The following is a 21,232-nucleotide window of genomic DNA, read 5'->3' on the forward strand; positions in this document are numbered from 1 at the left end:
GTTGGGCCGCTCCCTTCTCTGGCCCTGTCTCCTGGATGAGGCTCAGACCCTGCAGGGCCCACTCGGAGATCCTTGTTCACTGCCTCACTTTGGTGGGGAGCGGACGGGCGTTGTCCACTAGAAGGCTTCAAATACAGGCCAGTGATGATTCTGTTCTAGGGAGTCCCATCTACCTTTGCAGAGATTCAACACCAGATAATCAACAAGGTGACAAATTTTGGTCAGTGCTAGATAAAGTCTCCTGTAAGTCGGTGTCAAAGTTTGGCTAAGTAGAAGGAACGAATTACACCAATAAAATCATCAGTCCTTTTAGTATATTAATGTCAGCTACTCTTTATTATTCCATCAGAAAAGGCCTCATTTGGGCAGTATTTGACCCTTCAATAAAATTCTTCCTTTCTCCCCTTTCCGTTTCCAATGAGACTCAGTCCCAGCCTGAAGGCAGGGTATTGAACCACAGGGTGTTAACCCAAGCTGAACACTACTGTCTTAATTGGCATTTCACTCTTATTCATATTAGCACTTTTGACATTATTACATTTTAGATTCTGTCAGCCCCTTATTCTTCAGGACCACAAATATGTAAATCCTGGATACTGAGAAAAAAGCTAAATCTAAAAGATTATCAGGATATACTAGGAAATGCAACTTAACTACTTTGTGTCTGAGATCATGAAGAGATGTGCCTGCCAAGGTTGGATTTTTTTTGCAGCTTCTTTCTAATCCTCACAAATCACAACCTAACCACTAATAAGTCATAGACCAAGCCATAAGCAGCCAAAACTGTTTAGATTCTCTCGGTATAGGAGAATAAGAAGGTGGCCAAAAATAAGAAGTAGGGTAGTCTTACATTCAGGGATACTGCCTCTTCTCAGCTCCTACCAAATGCACAACTGAGTAACAAGCCAACAAAAAACAAAATGACATCCCTACTTAGCCTGGAGTGACTTAAAGGGCTGTCAAGTACCCATTCTTCAGGACCCAACTCCAAAGCTACCTCCTCCATGAGACTTTCATCTCTTGGAGGTTATTAGGGGATCCCACAGAGTTGTTTTTTATGTGTTGAAGCCCAGTGTATAGCTGTTTATAAATAATCTATATCTTACCTAAATGGATCTGCCTCCACAGGGCTCATTGATGACTTCTGGTAACACTCAATTAATTTATACAGTCTTTCTTATGAGGCAATCAATAAGCAGGAAATAGGTTAGTAGTAAAATAATCCAGCCTGAAGTGATTTACTCACCAAAACATGGATGGGGATTGTGATCAAAACATCTAATCTGTTGCTTCTCACTGAATAAAGAACAAGGAAAAGACTATCCCCAAAAAACTGGTTTTAAGTAAAATAAAAATTCTCAAATTCTCTTTAGGTCTAACTTATTTTAAATGCTTCATATTCTCTGAATACAAGTGAATCAAGGCAGAGGTCAGCAGAACATAATCCTTTTCTTAAGGACTTTGCTTCATAGCAAAAAGTTTACTGGGCACTTAAAATACTGTATGACTGTGGGTAAATTACATTACTTCTCTGAGCTCAATTTCCTCTTGTGTAAAATGAAGGAGTTGGTCTACAAAAGTGTGATGGTGGTGACAGCAGAAATGTAGCAGACTGCTTTAATTTCAGCTTTGTGATGTTGGCCAGGTCACTAAACTTCTATTGGTTAATTTCTTCATTTGCAAAATAAGGTGAATGGCCAAAATAATTATTAAAAATACATTCTATGGGGGCGGCTAGGTGGCACAGTGGATAGAGCACCGGTCCTGGAGTCAGGAGTACCTGAGTTCAAATCCAGACTCAGACACATAATAATTACCTAGCTGTGTGGCCTTGGGCAAGCCACTTAACCCCCACTGCCTTGCAAAAACTAAAAAAAAAAACCTATTCTGTGATTAAGTAATCTTAATCTAAGTATTCTTCTAGGATCCTTTAAATTCTAGACCTATAGTCTGGATAGCTAACAATCATGGGGAATGAGGATAAGGATTGATTGGTATTAAGGATTTTCCAGGTGAGGAAAAGTCCAAAGGTCAAATTGATGCCTACTTTGCAATTTAAGAGTCTCAAAGGTACTTAAGAGAACTTAATGGCTAAGTGACTTACCACAGTCATACATACATTGTATCTTCATAGATAGTTATTTTGTCAACCATGCCAATCATAAAACTATTTATCAAATCTGGTAGGAACCATAAGAAATCATCTAGCCCTTGTTCTAGAGATGAGAAAATTGAAGAACAGAATAAGTGGGCTGGTTGGTCCAACTTTTTCTATCCAGTTGATTATTCAAACACTGAACTCTAAAGCTCCACAGATTTTAACAGTAACAAAGACAGAGTAAGTGAAATCTGTACAAAAATCAGCTTTTTACCTAAGCCAAATAAATATCCTAGACCACAGCCCTCCTGGGAAACTTATGAAGAAGCAGAGCTCTTCCTATTGCTTGTCCTTAGGGTTCCAAAGTTAAATCATCAATAGATGACTTTAGAAAACAGAGACCAATATAAGGAATGAACAGTAAGCTACCAATATGGAGTTGATAAATAGGCTTTGTTTACCTGAACCATACTTTAGGCTTTATGAATGATGGGATCCTGACAAGAGTGAGAAAACTGAAATCTAATCATTTTGAAAGAGGTAGGGAGGGAAAAAAGGTCCAGAAAAAAATAATTAAACCAGATGATAGCAGTGAACAAATGTATATGGCACATAAACAATCTTAAAATAGATGGCAAGGAGAAAATAAATTAGAAACAAGTTAGAAATGATTCTTATGGCATATGTGTTTACACACTTGCTCTGTATATTCATGTTCTTTGTATTGACATGTGTACCTAAACACATATTACCAATACAAAGAGTATAAATAATAAGTTCAGAGAGGAAAGAAAAGTATGAGCCCATATCTCAAGGACTCAAATATCTCAAGGAGGATGGAGGCTCTCAAAAACTAACATAAAATTCCTATAATAAACCACAAATGAGGTAGAGGAGGCAAGATCTAAAGAAATCAATGGGGATAGCTCTATGGTGCACTGTCTGATGAACTAAGATCTCAGAACACATACCAAAGATGAAAATGTAACTATTACTAAGAAAAAATAGAGAAGCCTAGATCTGTAAAATAATGTCAGTAAAACTAAAAGCTCAGAATAAGCTGGTTTATCAAAAAAAATTACTGAGATTAAGAAACAGCTATCTCAAATGGGTGTTCCAGATCCCTATCATTAGCCTCATCCTGCTCAACACTTCTCAACAAGACATAAGAATTTAAATACCTGAGAGCTCACAACCATCATACAAGTGGTGCAGTGGATAGAGCATTGGCTTTGGAGTCAGAAGGATGGGAGTTTGAATCCAGCCCCATATGCTAGACACTTACTGTGTGACCTAGAACAAGTCACTTAACCCTGACTGCCTTGCATCCAGGGTCATCTTTAGTTGTTCTGATCCATATGTAGCCATTGGACCCAGATGGCTCTGGAGAAAATCAGATTGGTGACTTAACACAGCACCCCCACACACTGAAATCCAATTCACATGATTGTCACAGCATTACCTCCCTTCAGTAACTAAGGACAAATCATCATCAAGGCAGATAGTGCTAATATTATGGTTTCTCTCAACTTCATAGTTAAGCATTGAGGTTCAGGAGTTAACTAATTTTGACTATTGTTACATATTATTCTTGCAGTTGGCATATGAAATCAAATGTGCCCCCTCTGGGCACATTTTGAAAAGAAATAATGCCATATAAGAAAAGAATACTTAGCTTGGGGAAAGAGATGTAATAGTCTTCAAATATTTCAAAGGTTGAAATGATATAGAGGGAATAGATGAATTCTGTACAGATTCAAAGGGACCAATGAGTGCAAGTTGAAGGGAGGCAGATTTCAGCTCTATGAGAAAGATTTTTCTAAAATTTGGCTGGGGGGCAGCTAGGTGGCCCAGTGGATAAAGCACCAGCCCTGGAGTCAGGAGTACCTGGGTTCAAATCCGGTTTCAGACACTTAATAATTACCTAGCTGTGTGGCCTTGGACAAGCCACTTAACTGTTTGCCTTGCAAAAAAAAACAAAAACCCTAAAATTAGGCTGATAGAAAAATGAAATTTCTTGCTGAGCAGCATTTTTCCTTCTCGTTTTAAATCTTTATCACAAGAAATAGTTTACTAGATAGAAAATAGGGGAAAGGGGACATTTAGAAATGAATACTATGTTAAAAAAAAAAGCATCAATAAAAAAATTTAAAAAGCCTCCTTTAAAAAACAAGTTACCAAGAGGTCAGCTAAGCCCCTGCATGGGATGAGTCACCTCTAATGTGCCTTTCAATCTCCACGTTTCTAAGAGAATCTTTCTGCTTCCTAAGGATACTAGACTACTTGGTACTAGCTAACCTTAAGACAAAGAGTCACTGCAATGAAATAAAGATACAAACCCTATCAATGGTGGTATTAAACAAAAATGGTTGGTTTTGAAGTTCAGGGAAAAGAGGAAAGATATGTCTACTACTCAAGTTAGATGGGATCATAACAAATGGGAAAAATGAGAGCAGCTCAATTCATATTTAGGCTGTTTTCTCTATTAACAAATTTTAGACTCAAAGATGTAATGAAAATAGTGAGACAGAGTTGCTACCCCAAAATGAACTTAGTCAATCAGTAAACAGGAGTGGCAGGGGATGATTGGCAAACAGATGTGTTTGTTTTTTAAAAAGGTCTAGGGAGAGCTAGTGGTTAGAGCACCTGCCCTGGAGTCAGGAGGATCTGAGTACAAATCCAACTTCAGACACTACCTAGCTTTGTGACCTTGGGCAAATTATAACCCCATTGCCTTGCCAAAACAAAAAACAAAAAAGAAAAAAAGTCTAGAATTGAATCACTGAAGGTCTCAGTAAGTCTGACACTGATTTTTAGTAAAATTATAGAATGTATTTTATTAAAAGGTTAGTGAACACTTAAAGAGAAAGAAAAGCCTAATCTCAAGGCTCCAGCATGGCATTTTCAAAAGCAGGTTGTGCCAGTCCAATTTGATTCCTTTTTTTTAAAAAAAGATTACTGAACTCATAGAACAAGAGAATGCAATACAGTTTATCTAGATTCTAATTAAAGTATCTGACAAGTGACTACATAATTCTTGTGATAATGATGGATAGATGGGATATGTGATAAAAGGTAGTTCAAGAAACTGAAAATCTAGATCTACCAAGGGACAGCTAGGTGGTGCAATAGAGCACTGGCCCTGGAGTCCGGAGGACCCCAGTTCAAATTAGGCCTCAGACATTTAATAATCACCTAGCTGTGTGGCCTTGGGCAAGCCACTTAACCCCATCTTGCCTTGCAAAAGCCTAAAAAACAAAAACAAACAAAAAATTAGGTCCAAAAAAGTAGTCATGTGTAGTTTGAGATCCACTTGGAAGGTCTCTGGCTGATGCCTAAGGGATCTCTGCTTGGCCCTATGCATTTAAATACTCCTGTAAAAGCACATATCCACATTTATCAAAATTTGAAGCCATATAACTAGGTAATAGTCAAGATTTAAGATCTTTATAAAGGATAGAAGGTTCAGCCAAATCTAGTAAGATGAAATTTAATAGAGCTCAGTTCTTATACTTGAATTAAACAAAAGATCTGAGGGTATTAAGAGCAAGCTCCCTAAATATGCTATGTTTAGTTTGGGGAGGAGGGAGGGAAGGGTAAGTGGTAGAAAAATATGGAACTTAAAAGTTTACAAAAAAGATAGATGTTTTAAAACTATTTTTGCAAGTAAACTGGAAAAAAAATTAAAAAAATTAAAAAAACATGCTGACACACCAAAAAAAAGCGCTAAAGTTATCTTATTCTACATGAAGCCAGCATGTTGTCACTGGATGCAGGATGCCTTATTCTCACCTAGACTACTTAGATGTTCAGTTGTGGGCACATTTTTGAAAGACCATTTATAATCTGAAAGAAGATAACCAAAATGCTGTTCAGGATCGCTACAAGAATTGGGAATAAATAGCCTAAAGAATAGAAAATATTGATACAGGGGCTCAGTTGGTAGTGATTGATTACCCAATAGCTGATGTTCAAATATCTGATGGTCTATCACTTGGAAGAGGAATTAGACTTACTTTGTCTAGCTTGAGGGAAGAACCAGAAGTAGTAGGTTTCAAAGTTGTAAAGATTTAGCACTGATATCAGGAAAAGTCTCTTAACTATTAGAGGTAAATGAGTTAGTTGCTTTAGAAAGGAAAAAGGTTTCCTCCTCAATATTTAAGCAAGTGCTCAATGACCATGTCTTGGGTATATGGTAGAGAGGATTCTTGTTCAGGTTAGAAGTATCTTAAAGCTGAGATTGTAAAAAAAAAACCCAACTGAAATTGTTATACATGAATCCAAAATCCAAAGCTAAAAGTAAAAATGGCAAAAAAAAAAAAATATATTACTCCATTACCAAGAACTGAGTTTGAGAAAGGAGGAAGTATAAACTGTAACCAGTTGTAAACAGTTATTTGAGATTTGGGCATAAGCCTTCCATTAAATATTGATTTTTCTGCTTTAGTCTCTGTTCCTAGGGATATATAACCCAAGAAATAGATGCCAGAGAATAATTAGCTTCATCATGCTTTATACTATCATCTTACAAGGGGACCACCACACCTCAGAAAGCAAACAGAGACTTAGGGAGGGGTCAGATTCCCTCAGTGCAGCTAGCAAATCATTAACTTTTCAGTTACTACATAGCTGGAACTAGGGAAAAAGTTTGGGCAAGACACCCAATATAAACTCTGAGATTGGAAAGCTTTAGATGGTCTTTTCTCTCTTCTGAAGACTTCTACTCTCCAAGTTATCAAATGCTCCTAACTCCTAGGCCTGTCTGCCATACAGGACAGTAGAGGTTTTCAAAGCTGGCCAGTAGGTTTTTTCTGGATAAATTACTAATTGTACATATAGGTCCTAATCTCTTCTGAATTTACAGAAGCCCTATATAGGACCCATCCCTAAAGTTAAGCTCAGCTTTTGGTTATAAAACTGGCTCTTTCTAAGGGTGAGATCAACTGCTTTTAAGTGCTGCATCTACTCTCATTCCCTCAAGTTTTGACATTTGTAGGTGAATTAAAAGTTCAAATTAGGAATTCAATGTCTCCAAGAAGCTTTCCCCCCTATATATTTGTTAGAGCAATTGAACTTTTACTTTTTCCTAAAAGCACATCCAGAATACTTCTGCCCCTATTTGTTCCCACTTTTCTTCCTGCTTTAAATACCTTCTTTCTTCATTATGTAAATTCATCCCTTCTTTTATGGTCTTTCTTGAACCTTACCTTTCTCAGCCTTCTATATACTCTGGGTGATCTAGCTGTCATAACTCCTATAACACTTGTTTGTCCCAATTCCTATGATACCCTTGTACTGTTAAATATCTATGTATATATGTACTGTTCCTCAAATCAGAATATAACTTGCTGAGAAGATGTGTCTGAGCTTGTTTTTTAAACCAATACCCATCATAAAGTCATTGTATCAGATACCACAAAGGGATGTTGAATATGATAATAAAGGAAGTACTTTTTCTTAAGGACTTGAAAATTACAGTGTATAACTGGCACCATAATAAAGACAGGCATGTGGACTTAGGGCCCAGACCACCCTAAAAACTTGGGTTACTCCCCCCCCACACCAATCTAACTTTGGTAATTTAAGACACTGCTGTGTCAATTCTTGGCTGCCTGTCACTGGTCTTCAGCATAGAATTCTAAACACACTGCAAGTCTGGGTAATGATATATTTTCCTCATAGACTACTGTTTGAACAAATTTGCTCCCCACTCTTATGTTTCACAGAGTCCTTCTTCACAGTAGACTTTTTAAAAGGGGGCAGATGGGTCTCCCTTTCCCTTCCAGAACAGAGTCCCCTGAAAAGCAGAGAAAGTTCTTTCTCAAACTACCCACACTGGTCAAGCACATCTGTTCAGGTCTGCAGGCAGTAATACACAGGAGGCTACTGCCCGAGTGGTCAAACTGGACTGGAGTAAGCCCAACTTTGCACAAGTCCTTCAGAATCCCAAACTCCTACTACTCCAAAATCACGGTGCCACCAGCTGCTTCCAAAGCTGCTTTAATCTTCTCTGCTTCTGATTTGGCAACATTGGCTTTGATTTCCTGGGGTAAAGACTCTACCAGCTTCTTTGCCTGAAATGATGAAAATTGAAGGATTAGAACATAAAAGCCCTTTATAAAAGTCCTTGGCTAGAGGAGCAATTTCATCATTATGATCCTGGCATAAGGATTCCAGGAGAAAGCTAGTGAGAGAGCAGAGGATGAAGATTATCTTAACTTGGAAACCATTGAAGTAGAGGGTCATACTGTCCTTGGGACAAGAACTCATCATACCTGGACAAGGTTTATGCCTTGGATGTAATTCTTTACTTCCTTGATTAGTTTCACTTTATCCACAGGCTTGGCTTCTGTCAGTCGAACAGTGAAATGTGTTCTTTCTTTCTGCTTGGGTACCTCTTCCTCTTCTGCTGCCTAGAATAAAAAGAGAAAAAGGAAAGGTGAAGTTGGATGTAGCTGTAAGCTGATCCCTCTGACTATTTTCTAACTCCCAGTCTAATTTTTCTTTTTTGGAAGTGGGCATTCTTGACTTCATCTCTCTCTTACCTAACCTTAATGACTAAAAAGGCATTGCCTCAGTCAAAGTGTGACCTAGGAAAGACCTAGCTTTAATAAGCCAAAGTCTTTCACTGCATCCAGGGCCATCTGCAGTCTTCCTGATCCATATCTGGCCACTGGATCCAGATGGCTCTGGAGGAGAAATTAAGGCAGATGACTTTTCACACCACTCCTTCACTTAAATCCAATTCGTGTGCTTGTCATGGCATCACTTCCCTGATATCATGATCTTTTTTGAGAATGAAGGACAGACATCAATATCAAGATCATCATCATCTTCATCATCAGGGAAATCAGATGGCTATCAGAAAAATTTACTGTTCCTGAAACTCCTCCACTCAGAATTCAAATGAGAAAATGTAATAAAGTAGTTTTATAAATGCAATATATTATAATTATTACTATTCAGCCCTAAAAAGCTCAGGAATATAGGAACTCAATACAGAACTCAATGAAGATTTAGTTAATTCACTTTTCCAATAAGATTACATATAAAGCAAAGTTATCCATTGTGACCACCTCTTTTGAAAAAGTTGTAGAAATACTAGCCTGTGTAAGAAGATAATATTTTTTTAAATGAGGGTAACAGGTACAAAAAAGAAGAAATATAACATGTTTAGAAAACCTCACAAATTCAAGTAAAATTAAATGAAACAACTTCAACTGAGTAGCAAGATATAAAATAATCAATTTTTCTTTATATCATTAACAAAATTCAGGAACAAGAACAAGAGAAATCCCATTCAAAATAAGTCCAAAAGGTGTAAAATATCCAACAATTCACCTATTAAAACACAAGTCTTTTATGAATATGACAACAAAACATTCTCATGACTAGTCTGTGGTAATATTATTATTAAATTTACAAACCTATGGAGAAACTAACAAAGGACTACATAAAGAAAATTTGAAAAATAACAAAAATCAAGAATCTCAAAAAAATAATGAAAAAGGGAGCCTTCCAAGATTAGGTCTTACAATGTACTATAAAGAAATAAAATAACAAAACTATTTTGCTATTAATTTGAAAAACATAAATGTTGATTAATGGAACAGATAAGCTAAACAAGACCCAGAAGCAATTGAAACCAAGTAATGTTTGATAAATCTAAAGAGATCAATTATTGAGCTAAGAATTTCCCATTCAACAATAACTGCTAGGAAATCCAGAAGAGCAGTCCGGCAGAAATAAGACCAAATTTCACATCATACCCCAATAAACTCCAATAAAATACATAACTGAAATATAGATCATATAAATAAATTGGAAGATTTAAAAAACTTTTAAAATCCCTTTCAAAAGTATAGTTTGGAGGCAACTAGGTGGCACAGTGGATAGCGCACCAGTCCTGGAATCAGGAGAACCTGAGTTCAAATCCAACCTAACACTTAATAATTACTTAGCTATGTGACTTTGGGCAAGTCATTTAACCCCATTGCCTTGCAAAAAAGAAAAGAAAGAAAAAGTGAACAATTCTTAACTAGACATATAGAGAGGATTTATCAAGGATAAAAAGGGCAATTCCAATCACATAAAATAGTAAAGAAGTTGCCCAAGCATAAGGCATTTATCACTTTTTTGTACCTTTTTCTTTATTATCTGCTCTTTCTAAAAAGGAAGCATATGTCATCTAAGTTTCCCCAAAAGAAAATCAATATTTAGAATTAGAACAGAAAATTAACAGGAGGGAAAATCTTTGTGAGTTTTCTCTGATAATGGTCTAATCTCCAAAAAATTAGAGAATTGATACAAACATATGAATAAGAGCCATTCTTTAACAGATAAATGGTCAAACGATATGAGCAAGTAGTTTTGTGTAAAGCAATCACATGATAAAAGTTCAACATTATTTAAAAAAAAGGAAATTTAGTGTATATTCTTTGATCCAGCAATATCACTACTGGGTCTGTATCCTGAAGAAATAATGGAAAAAGTAAAAATAACACATATACAAAAATATTCATAGCAGCTCTTTTTCTAATGGCAAAGAACTGGAAATTGAGGGGATGCCCATCAACTGGGAAATGACTGAGCAAATTGTGGTAAATGAATGTGATAGAACACTACTGTTCTATAAAAAATCATGAGGGACGGGATTTCAGAAAAACCTGGAAAGACTTGCATGAATTGATAATGGAGTGAAATGAGCAGAATTAGAAGAACATTATATACATTAACAACATAGGGGTGATGATCAACCATATGGACTTGTTCATTTCAGCAGTAAAATAATCAAAGACAATTTTAAAAGACTTGTGATGGAAAATATCATCCATATCCAGAGAAGGAACTGTGAAGTTTAAATGAAGACCAAAGTTTATCTTCAATTTTTAAAAGTTGTTTGATATGTCATTTTTTTCTCTGTTTTCTTTTTCCTATTTGAATCAGTCTTCTCTCACAGCATGATCAATATGGATCTATGTTTAGCATGATTATACATGTGGAGCCCATATCAGATTGCTTTCTGTTGGGGGAGGGGAAGAGAGGAAGGAAAATGTAAAACTCAAAACCTTGCAAAAAAATTTGGGAAAAACAACTAAATAAAATATTAAAATAATAAAACGATAATTTTTAAAAAAAAGTAAATTTAAAACATCTGAGCTTCTACTTCATACCCATAAGATTGGCAAAGATGACAAAAGATGAAAATGCAATTGTTGAAAGTGCTATGGAGTTATGAACTGTTCCAACCATTTCTGATAAGTAATTTGAAAATACCCCTAAAGTCATTAAACTGTATATTCTTTTGACCAACCAATACCACTAAGCACATCCCCCCAAAAGATCAAGAAATAAAGAATCTATATGAACAAGAATATTTTAGCAGCATTTTTTGTTGTAATAAAAAATTACAAAGAATGGTTAAATAAATTATGATGTATGCAAATAATAGAATATTACTGCAAGAAAATTATAAAAATGACAGATTCATAAGCAGAACAAGGAGGACAATTTATACAGTGAGCACAATAATTTAACAAAAATAATTTTGAAAGACTTCAGTGTTCAAAATGGTAATCATCAAAACCATCTGGTACTGGCTAAGAAAGCATATATGAATGGAATAGATTAGGTACATACAACAGAGTAGTAAATGACCATAGTAAACTAGTGTCTGATAAACTCAAAGATACAAGCTTTTGGGACAAGAACTTATTATGCGACAATTGCTAGGAAAACTTTACCAAAATAAAGTTAAAATGGGTTTATTATTTAGACATAAAGGGTGATATCATAATTAGGGAAGCACGGAAAATGTATCCATAGATAAGAGAAAAATTTATGACCAAACAAGATAGAGAACATTACAGGATATAAAATGGATTTTTTTTTTTCAGTTTTTGCTAGGCAATGGGGTTAAGTGGCTTTCCCAAGGCCACACAGGTAATTATTAAGTGTCTGAAGCCGCATTTGAACTCAGGTCCTCCTGACTCTAGGGCCGTGCTCTATCCACTGCGCCACTTAGTCACCCCTAAAATGGATAATTCTAATCACACTAAATTAAAAGGGTTTTGTATAACTAAAACCTATTGCTGCCAAGATTAGACAGCAGAAAATTGGGGAAAAAATATTACAGCAAATTTCTCTAACACCTCATTTCTCAAATATACAGAACTGAATAAAAAAAAAGAACCGAGTTAAGCCATTTCTGCAATTGATCAAAATAGTCAAAAGATACAAACAGGCAATTAAAAAAAAATCAAAGCTATCTACAATCATAAAGAAAATGTTCTAAATCACTATTGATTAGGAAAAAAACTCTGAGATATCATCTCATACCTCTCACATTGGCTAACATGACAGAAAAGAAAATGATATATTGGAGGGGATGTGAAAAAAATAGGGACTCATCTACTTTTGGTGGAGTTGTGAATTGATCCTGGAGAACAATTTGGAACTATGCCCAATAGACCATAAAGCTGTACAAACCCTTCAACCCAGCAATACAAGTATGAGATCTGTATCTCAAAGAGATCAAAGAGAAAAGGATCTATATACCATAAACAATAATATTAATAGAAGTTCTTTCTGTGGTAACAAAGAATTAGAAATTGAGGGGATGTCTATCAAGTGGGGAATCAGGATGACTGGAAATGGCCCTGAATAAGAGGCAATCAGGCTTAAGTAACTTGCTCAAGGTCTCATAGCTAGTAAATGTCAAGTGTTTGAGGCTGAATTCAAACTTCTGTCCTGATTACAATGCCAGTGTGCTATCTAGCTGCCCTGAAGAGAGCAGAACCAGAAGAACAATGCACAAATACTGGGGCAATACTGTATGATGATTGACAGTGAAAGACTTAGCTAATTTCAGTAATGCAATGATCTAAGCTTGTCCAAAGTCCTTAAGGAGAAAAATGCCATCCACTTTCAAAGGAAGAAATTATTAAGGAGTCTAAATGCAAATCTTAGTATATTTTTTTTGTCCATGTCTTCTTCTGTAACAGAGCTATTATGAAAATGTTTTAAAACCTAAATAAAAAAATTGGAGTTTATTTTGGGGCAGCTAGGTGGCACAGTGGATAAAGCACCAGCCCTGGAGTCAGGAATACCTGGGTTCAAATCCGGTCTCAGACACTTAATAATTACCTAGCTGTGTGGCCTTGGGCAAGCCACTTAACCCCATTTGCCTTGCAAAAACCTAAAAAAAAAAAAAAAAAATTGGAGAGAGAATGTTTTGTATGACATAGGCATAACTAAATGTGTTGTTCTGCTAGACTATACTTATTGGTTATAAAGACAGGGTCTCCATTAGAGGGTGTGATGTTGGATAGTGATGCCAAAAAAAAGGAAAATCAATGTCCATCTGCAACCCCCTTTTCTGTTCCTTGTAAAATGAAATGTTTATATCTGTAAAATTGACAACACAAAGATAATTTTAGAAGAGAGGATCAAGATGGATTAATGGACAGGATGGCTAACATTATGTAATCAAGGACTTAGGTTCAAATCCTTCCTCTGACACAAAATATCAGTGTGACCATAAACAAATCATTTAACTTCTCTGGGTTTTCTTCAAATCAAATGAGAATAGCAACTATTGTGTAATTCACATAAAATTATACATAATAATAAAATAATTAACACTTTGCAAACTTCAGTATTATGTGAAGTCATTTTTCATCTGTACACATATTCTTCCCAGTAGAATAACAGATTTAAAGTTGAAAGAAATTTAGTAAGTTATTCAGTTCAATCACATAGCTTTATTGGCTCCATGTAGATCCCACCATTTTCCTGGAATGCAGTGGGTAAAAAGTTAATAAAAATAAGATATATATTATATCATGTTTTACAACTAAGTCAATAAGTGGTCTGTAGGGATCCTGATGAATGACTTAGTGACCCCTAATTTCTGAGTTTCACACCATGAGTCAAATTCAATCTACTCATTTCACAGCTGGGGAAACAACCAGGAGGAATCACCCCAAAATCACACAGCCAGTGAAGAGCAGAGCTGGAATGTGAAACCAGCCCTGATGCCAAATCTAACATTACACTGCTTCTTTTACAGAAATAATCAATTTTCTAAGTCTGTCTTTTTTTAAACTTTGGACTCCTATTACCTTGCATTGTTCTATAAGGCAAGATCTTGATGAATGAATTAAAAAAAAGATTTAGATATTTATAGCATTCTAATCTCTCTCCTAAAATTGGTTAATTATAATTTCAAATCAATACACCAAACATTTATTAAGAACTTGCTACTATAACCAGAGTACTGTGCGGGCTAAGCATTGAGGAATACATGTTTATGTATGTACATGCTATGTACAGAAAGTTTAGAGAAGTCATGGTTAAAGGCAGAGAGAAGGAAGGGACCACAGCAGTCACCTAATCCAACTTACACCAGATGAATCCCTGCCTATACAACCACAAGTAGAAGCAGCAGCTAACATTTATCTATCACTTACTATGTGCCAGGAACTGTGTTAAGCACTTTACAAATATTATTTCATAGTCTCCTTATAATAACTCTGGTAAAGCAGGTACTACCATTATCCTCATTTTATAGATGAGGAAACTGAGGCAGATAATGGTTACATTATTTGCTCAGGGTCACTCAGCTACTAAATGAAAGAGGCTAGATTTGAACTTGGGTCTCAGAATCTCAGTCTATACTTTATCCAGTCTCTACCTGAGCTAAGCTCTAAGGCAGAGATGCTCAATACCTTTTGAAGTAGCCCATTTGACTTTCAAGAGGAGTTCTGATTGTTAGAATGTTTCTTTTGACAGCAAACCTAAATTGGCCTCTAGGTATTATTTGCTTGCTACTCCTGGATCTGCCCTTTGAAACCAAATAGTCTACTCTCTTTTTCACAACTGTCATCATGTTTCTCTTGCGTCTTCTCTCCTCCAATTTAAATATACCAGTTCCATCAAACAGCAGAGGTACCACAAGACTGGAGAGAGGAATAGCTAATAAACTGAATGACAAGACCCAAAAAGATCTAGACAGAAAACTGAGCTAAAATAAATATCACAAAATTTAAGAGAAATAAATCTTTTTTCCTTTTCTAAATTTAAGGGCAATTGAGACACTAAAGCACCGTTGGTAGAATTTTGAACTGATCCAACTATTCTGAAAAGCAATCTGGAACTATGCCCAAAGTGCTATAAATCTGTGCTTACTCTTTAATCAAGTAATACTAGTAGGATTATATCCCCAAAAGAGGTAAGAATTGGAAATCAAGGAGATGCCATCAATTGAGGAATGGCTGAACAAACTGTGTAGATGATCATGATGAAAGACTATTGTGCTATAAGAAATGACAAGCAGGATACTTTCAGAAAAACTTGGGAAGACTAATAGGAACTGATACAAAGTGAAGTATGCAGAACTACTCATTAACAGCAATACTGCACAATGATCAACAGTGAATGATTTAGATATTCTCATCAGTACAATGATCCAAGACAATTCTGAGGGGCTTAGGACAAAAAATGCTCTCTACCTCCAGTGAAAGAACTAATAAAGTTTGAATTAAGATCAAAACATACAATGTTACTAACAAAGAATTATGTTTTGCACGACTTCACATGTATAACCAATAGTTTTGTATGATACTACTAGGCCTCAGGACATAATGGGAAGAGAAACACAAATGATACAATGCCAGGAGGTTACTTCAGAAGAGATGGAGGAGAGAGAAGTTAACTTAAACAGTCCCAGAACTTACCTCAGGGGCTACCTTTGCAGTGGCAGCACCTGGTACCATGCCACCCATTGGCATCAGTCCCACATCCTGGATTTTCAGTGTTTTCTGTAGTAATATAAAAAAGGAACAAAATTTAAGGACTGGTATTCCATCCTCTAAGTTAAGTAACTGATGGGAGAAACTTCCTCAAAACCCAATATTCTCCTATTCAAGCCTGGAAAAGACACTAATTTACCATTTATTCAATACCCAGTTCAACAAATTTATGGCTCACTTCATTCTCTAGGCAGTGCCATGAAGGTGGCATAGTAACTAGAGTATTGTACTTGAATCAGGAAGATAGCCAAATTCAAATCCTGCCTTCAGATTCTCACTAGCTATGCAGTCCTGAGAAAAATCACATTACTTATCTAATTTCCTCATCTATAAAATAAGGATAACCTACCTAACAAAGTTATTGTAAAATGAATAAAGAAAACAATCTGCAAACCTTAAAGCACTATATAAATGATAACTATTATTATTACCTTCAGTAACTCGTTGAGATCAGAAATTTCCAGCAGAGTGAGACCAGCAATGTCCTGTACTAACTGCTGAATCTTAGGAGGGTACTGCTTGGGGGCATTATCCAGAGTAGCTCCAGCCAGAGTTTCACTTCTCCGATGACAGCTGCTTCTCATTAGCCTCAGGGTACAAACACCCAATAATGGCAGCCTACACCCAAACCCATTCAAATAAGAGACTGTTACAGCTTGAACCCAATAATTATGCTACAAATATATCTTAAAAGCTAGAAGGGATTTTAGAGATACATGGTCCAACAGCCTTTGTGTCATGGATCCTTTTAATAGTCTGGTGATATCCACAGGCCATCCTCTCAGAATAATGTTGTTACATGGAATGCGGGATGGTACCCCACCTGGAGTTATGATTCAGATCCAGGCTCAGATACTTCCTAGCTAGGTGACCCTGGGGAGGCGCTTCAATCTGTCTGCCTCAGTTTCCTCAACTGTAAAAATGGGATTATTAGCATCTATCTCCAAAGCTTTTCATGAGGATAAAATGAGGTTAATATGTGTAAAGTTGGGGCGGCTAGGTGGCGCAGCGGATAGAGCACTGGCCCTGGAGTCAGGAGGACCTGAGTTCAAGTCTGACCTCAGACACTTAATAATTATCTAGCTGTGTGGCCTTGGGCAAGCCACTGAACCCTACTGCTTTGCAAAAAATAAAAAATAAAAAATGTTAAAGTGCTTTATAAGTATAAAATAAAATATAATTATAAATGTTTAAATATAAGGGCCATATAAATGACAGCCTGCTATACTTATTAGTGACCACAAATCTCTGTAAGTGTTAAGATGCACTCCGGGTTAAGAACCTGATATTCCAACCATCACTTCAGATTACCCAGGAGGACCAAAAATGCAAGGCAAATCATTGTATCCTATGCCTAAGGGAAACTTGTGGCTGCTAGCTGGGCCAGCTAGTGTCCACAAAGTCTGGCCCGAGGCATTTATTTGGGCCAAATCCGATGTCTTCCTCACTTTCCTCAACTGAAAAATGAACATAGCAGTCTCCACCTCACCAGGTGAGGATGGCAAAAGGGGAATGTTGCTTTCACTCTCCCCCGGCCCCTCTGCAAACTGGAGAGAAAGAGAGGGGCCCAACGTCGGGCTGGCAGAGCTTGGTCTTCTCCCAGGCTGGCAGCCCCGGGGTGGGGGGGACAAAGAAATGGCGGGATGCGAGCGGCCCCCTCCCCCTTTTCCTGGGTGCAAGGAATGGCTGCACTTCCTTCACCCCACTTATGGGGGGCGGGGTGCAAACTTCACAATAGGGACGGGGCCCAGATTGGGGGTCTACATGTCCAGACCAAACGGGGGGGGGGGCGCCGGGTCCCGATTAAAGGCCGCAGGCTCCAACAGAAGCCTCCCCGCCAAGGAGGGCCCAACGTAAGGCACGGCCTCCCGCACCCTCGCGGCTCCCACGCCGCCCCGGGGCCCCGAGCCCCACTTTGCCCAGCGCCAGCCGCGGGGCGGGTACCTGGTCTGGAGCAGGGCCGCAGTCCGGAACCTCAAGCAGGGGCCCCCGAGGGGGCGCGCGGCCGCGGCCAGCATGCCGGTGGACGCCAGAAGGTCACTCACGCGGCTGCACGGGCGGAAGGCGACGCTCTGCCCCGGAAGTGCTCTGGCGGGGGGAGGCGCGAGCGGCGCTCTCCCGGGGCCCCGCCTCCGGCTCGGTGCGGCACCGTTACCCACAATGCCTCAGCCGGCCCGGAAGGCCGAGCCGAGGCTGCTGTGTGGCCTCGGCCCCGCCGCTGCGTGTCCTGTGGAAGGGAGGACCGATTTTAGTATGGTTTTTATTTGGCCAGCGTCGTAGATGTAGCGAAGTTGGGAATCCGCCGCTTGGGGCAGCTCCCTCGGGCAAACAAGCCAGGTAGGGCGGCAGGCCCCCACCCAGGCCGTGCCCCGGAGCACGGGCCCAGAAAGCAAACCGCAGCGTGCCAGCCGGAAAGCACTCGTTAGGTGCGGCTAGGTGACGCAGTGGGTGGAGCACCGGCCCTGGAGCCCCGAGCACCGGCCCTGGAGCCCGGAGCACCGGCCCTGGAGCCCCGAGCACCGGCCCTGGAGCCCGGAGCACCGGCCCTGGAGCCCCGAGCACCGGCCCTGGAGCCCCGAGCACCGGCCCTGGAGCCCCGAGCACCGGCCCTGGAGCCCCGAGCACCGGCCCTGGAGCCCGGAGCACCGGCCCTGGAGCCCCGAGCACCGGCCCTGGAGCCCCGAGCACCGGCCCTGGAGTCCCGAGCACCCGGGTTCAGATCTGGCCTCAGACGCTACTAATGACCCAGCTGTGTGGCCTTGGGCAAGCCGCTTAACCCCACGGCCTTGCAAAAACTAAAAACAAGCACTCATTGAGCAAACATCCACCCCATGCATGCTTTATTGCAAATATGCATAGGGGACAGAAGAAGAGATGGGGTAGAGGAGTTAGGGAGGTACTTCATTTTGTTCATGAGCCCATCAGATCTCTACCTGGAGATTAGAGAGCATATTTTATCATGAGTCTTTCCTAAAGTTAGTTGGTGATTGTATTGACTAGAGTTTACAAATCTCTCAAAGTGGCTTATCTTTGCAATATTAATATAACCCTATGAATTTCATCCAGGTTCTGATCACTTTACATCAGTTCATGTCTTTCTAGAAACCGTTCCCTTCATTTCTTACACCACAGTAATATCTACCTTCTTATATTGTCTATGCTTGTTTTAGTCGTTCTTCCTCCAGGTCTTACCCATTCCATTTTATGGGGCCATTACCAATTATCTGGGTCTGGGACTGCCTAGTTGAGCCAGTTGAGTTATTTTCTAAGAAAACAAATCTTAACCTTCATAGAAACCTCAAATGTTGCACAACCTCCACAGAGACCCCCAAACAATTCTTAAACCCAGGAAAGTACAACCCACAGCTTTACTGTAGTATCTACCCTATAAAAGACATGCTCTCTCAACTCCTGGGTGCAGGAGTCTCCTTCACCATTCCTTCAATGAACAGCTTTACCCTCCCCTTCATTCGCCTCTTGCTGTTCTTATTCCTTGGCTTTCCAACCTTAACATTTGACCTTAAAGCCTTAACCTATGTCTTGCCACTGAACTCTGGAAGAGAGAATGAGGCTGATGACTTTGCACAGCACTGCCTCAAAACCAACTCGCAAGTCAAGACATCACCCTCCCGATATCATTGGTCCTCTTTGAGAAGGACAAATACCACCACTACCACAATGGCATTCCATTATGCCATAAAAAGTTCAACCATTCCTTAGTTGATACATACCTCCCTAGGTCAAGTTCTTTGCCACCACAAAAGGTACAGTTATACTTTTGTATATTTCAATCTTTTCCCTCTTTTTTTGATCTCTTTGGGGTATAGACCGAGTAGGTATCAAGGGGATGTTCAGTTATGTCCCACTCTTCATAACCCCAATTGGAGTTTTCTTGGTTAAAATGAGCAGGCAGAGTTAAATAGCTTTTTGGGTATACTGGTAGTTCCAAAATGTCTTAATTTATATTACTCTCTGGTTTCCTTTAAGTCCCAACTGAAATTCCATCTTTTGCAGTTAGTCTTTCTCAACCCCTCTTAATTCTAGTGCTTCCCCCATCCTATGTATTCTGAATAACTTGATTTGTATATATTTGTTTAAATTTTAAGTTCATTCCGGATAGAGATTGTCTTTTGGCTCTATTTTATCCCCAGTGCATAGATGAAGTAGGCTTATTAATGTGGCTATTGAAACTTGGATTTCTTCAGAAAAGTGCCTTTTCAGATCCTTTAACCATTCTTGAGTTGGGGAATGGCTCTTTTTCTGATAAATTTGACTCAGTACCCTAGAAAATGAGACCTTTATCACAGAAACTTGCTACAAACATTACCCCCCATTCCCCAGCCATTTCCTGCTTTTCTTCTAATTTTAGACTTTTTAGCATAAAAAAAAATTACTCTCTTTTACCTTCTATGAACCTCTTATCTTGGTCATTAATTCTTTCCTAATCCTTAGATCTGACAAGTTATTTCTTCCATGCTCCACTAATCTGCTCGTCTAAATCATGTACCTATTATTAGTTTATTTTGGTATATGGAAGATGTTCTATACCTAGTTTCTGCCACACTATTTTCCAGTTTTCCCAAGTTTTTACTAGAATCCTTATCTATATAAAAATGTAAATCTATTTAGTGCTTTATGATTGCTTACTCATGTGTATCTTTTGAGTTTTGAGTTTGAATGTCCAATTTCCTACTCATCTCTAGTCTTTTCATCAGGAATACTTCAATATACTCAATTTCATTAATGTTAATGACCCTTTTTTTTCTCTGTTGGATTATCCTGGTTTTTTTTTTTGTTTTTTTTCTAGTAGGGTAGCTTTCTGGAATATCATATTCCAAGCTGGTAGCTGTTAAAGGTGGTAGCTGTAATTCTTGAGTCATCTTCATTATACTTCTGTGGCACTTTAAAGTTCTGCTTTCTGGCTGCTTACACTATTTTTGTCTTGATCTGGTACCACTGGATATTGCCTTTCACATTCCTGGAAATTATCATATTAGGATTTTCAGGTTTTGACTGATGAATTTTTTTCAATTTCTACTTTGTCCTTCGGTTCTAAATTATCTAGGCACTTTTAAGGTTTTATTGAAATATGATGCCTAGTTCTTTTCCTTTTTTTGGTCCCATTGTATAGTCCAAAGATTCTTAAATTATCTGTTCTTGATCTCTTTTGTAGGTCAGTTTATTTCCTATAAGATAGTGAACATTTTTTTTTCAGTCTTTTGACTTTTATTATTTCTTTATGTCTCATGTAATCGTTAGTCTCCAATTGGTCATTTTCTTCAGTTACTGAGCATGGGAATGCTCCCCACTGTCACCTCTGCCA

The 21,232-nt window shown here is 38.4% G+C and overlaps 1 protein-coding gene across 1 annotated transcript; it reads right to left on the reverse strand.

The window, feature by feature from the left end:
* Nucleotides 1-120: 120 nt before the first annotated feature.
* MRPL12 (mitochondrial ribosomal protein L12) lies at nucleotides 121-17,961 on the reverse strand. The gene is made up of 5 exons (XM_074224900.1): nucleotides 17,854-17,961; nucleotides 16,341-16,527; nucleotides 15,835-15,918; nucleotides 8,374-8,511; nucleotides 121-8,172 (listed from the first exon to the last, which is right to left on the reverse strand). Exons 1-5 carry the CDS (start codon nucleotides 17,925-17,927, stop codon nucleotides 8,056-8,058), a joined length of 600 nt encoding a protein of 199 aa, XP_074081001.1. The 5' UTR covers nucleotides 17,928-17,961; the 3' UTR covers nucleotides 121-8,055.
* Between the last annotated feature and the right edge of the window lie 3,271 nt (nucleotides 17,962-21,232).

The sequence above is a fragment of the Macrotis lagotis genome, chromosome 2, assembly GCF_037893015.1.
Source record: "Macrotis lagotis isolate mMagLag1 chromosome 2, bilby.v1.9.chrom.fasta, whole genome shotgun sequence".
NCBI lineage: Eukaryota > Metazoa > Chordata > Mammalia > Peramelemorphia > Peramelidae > Macrotis > Macrotis lagotis.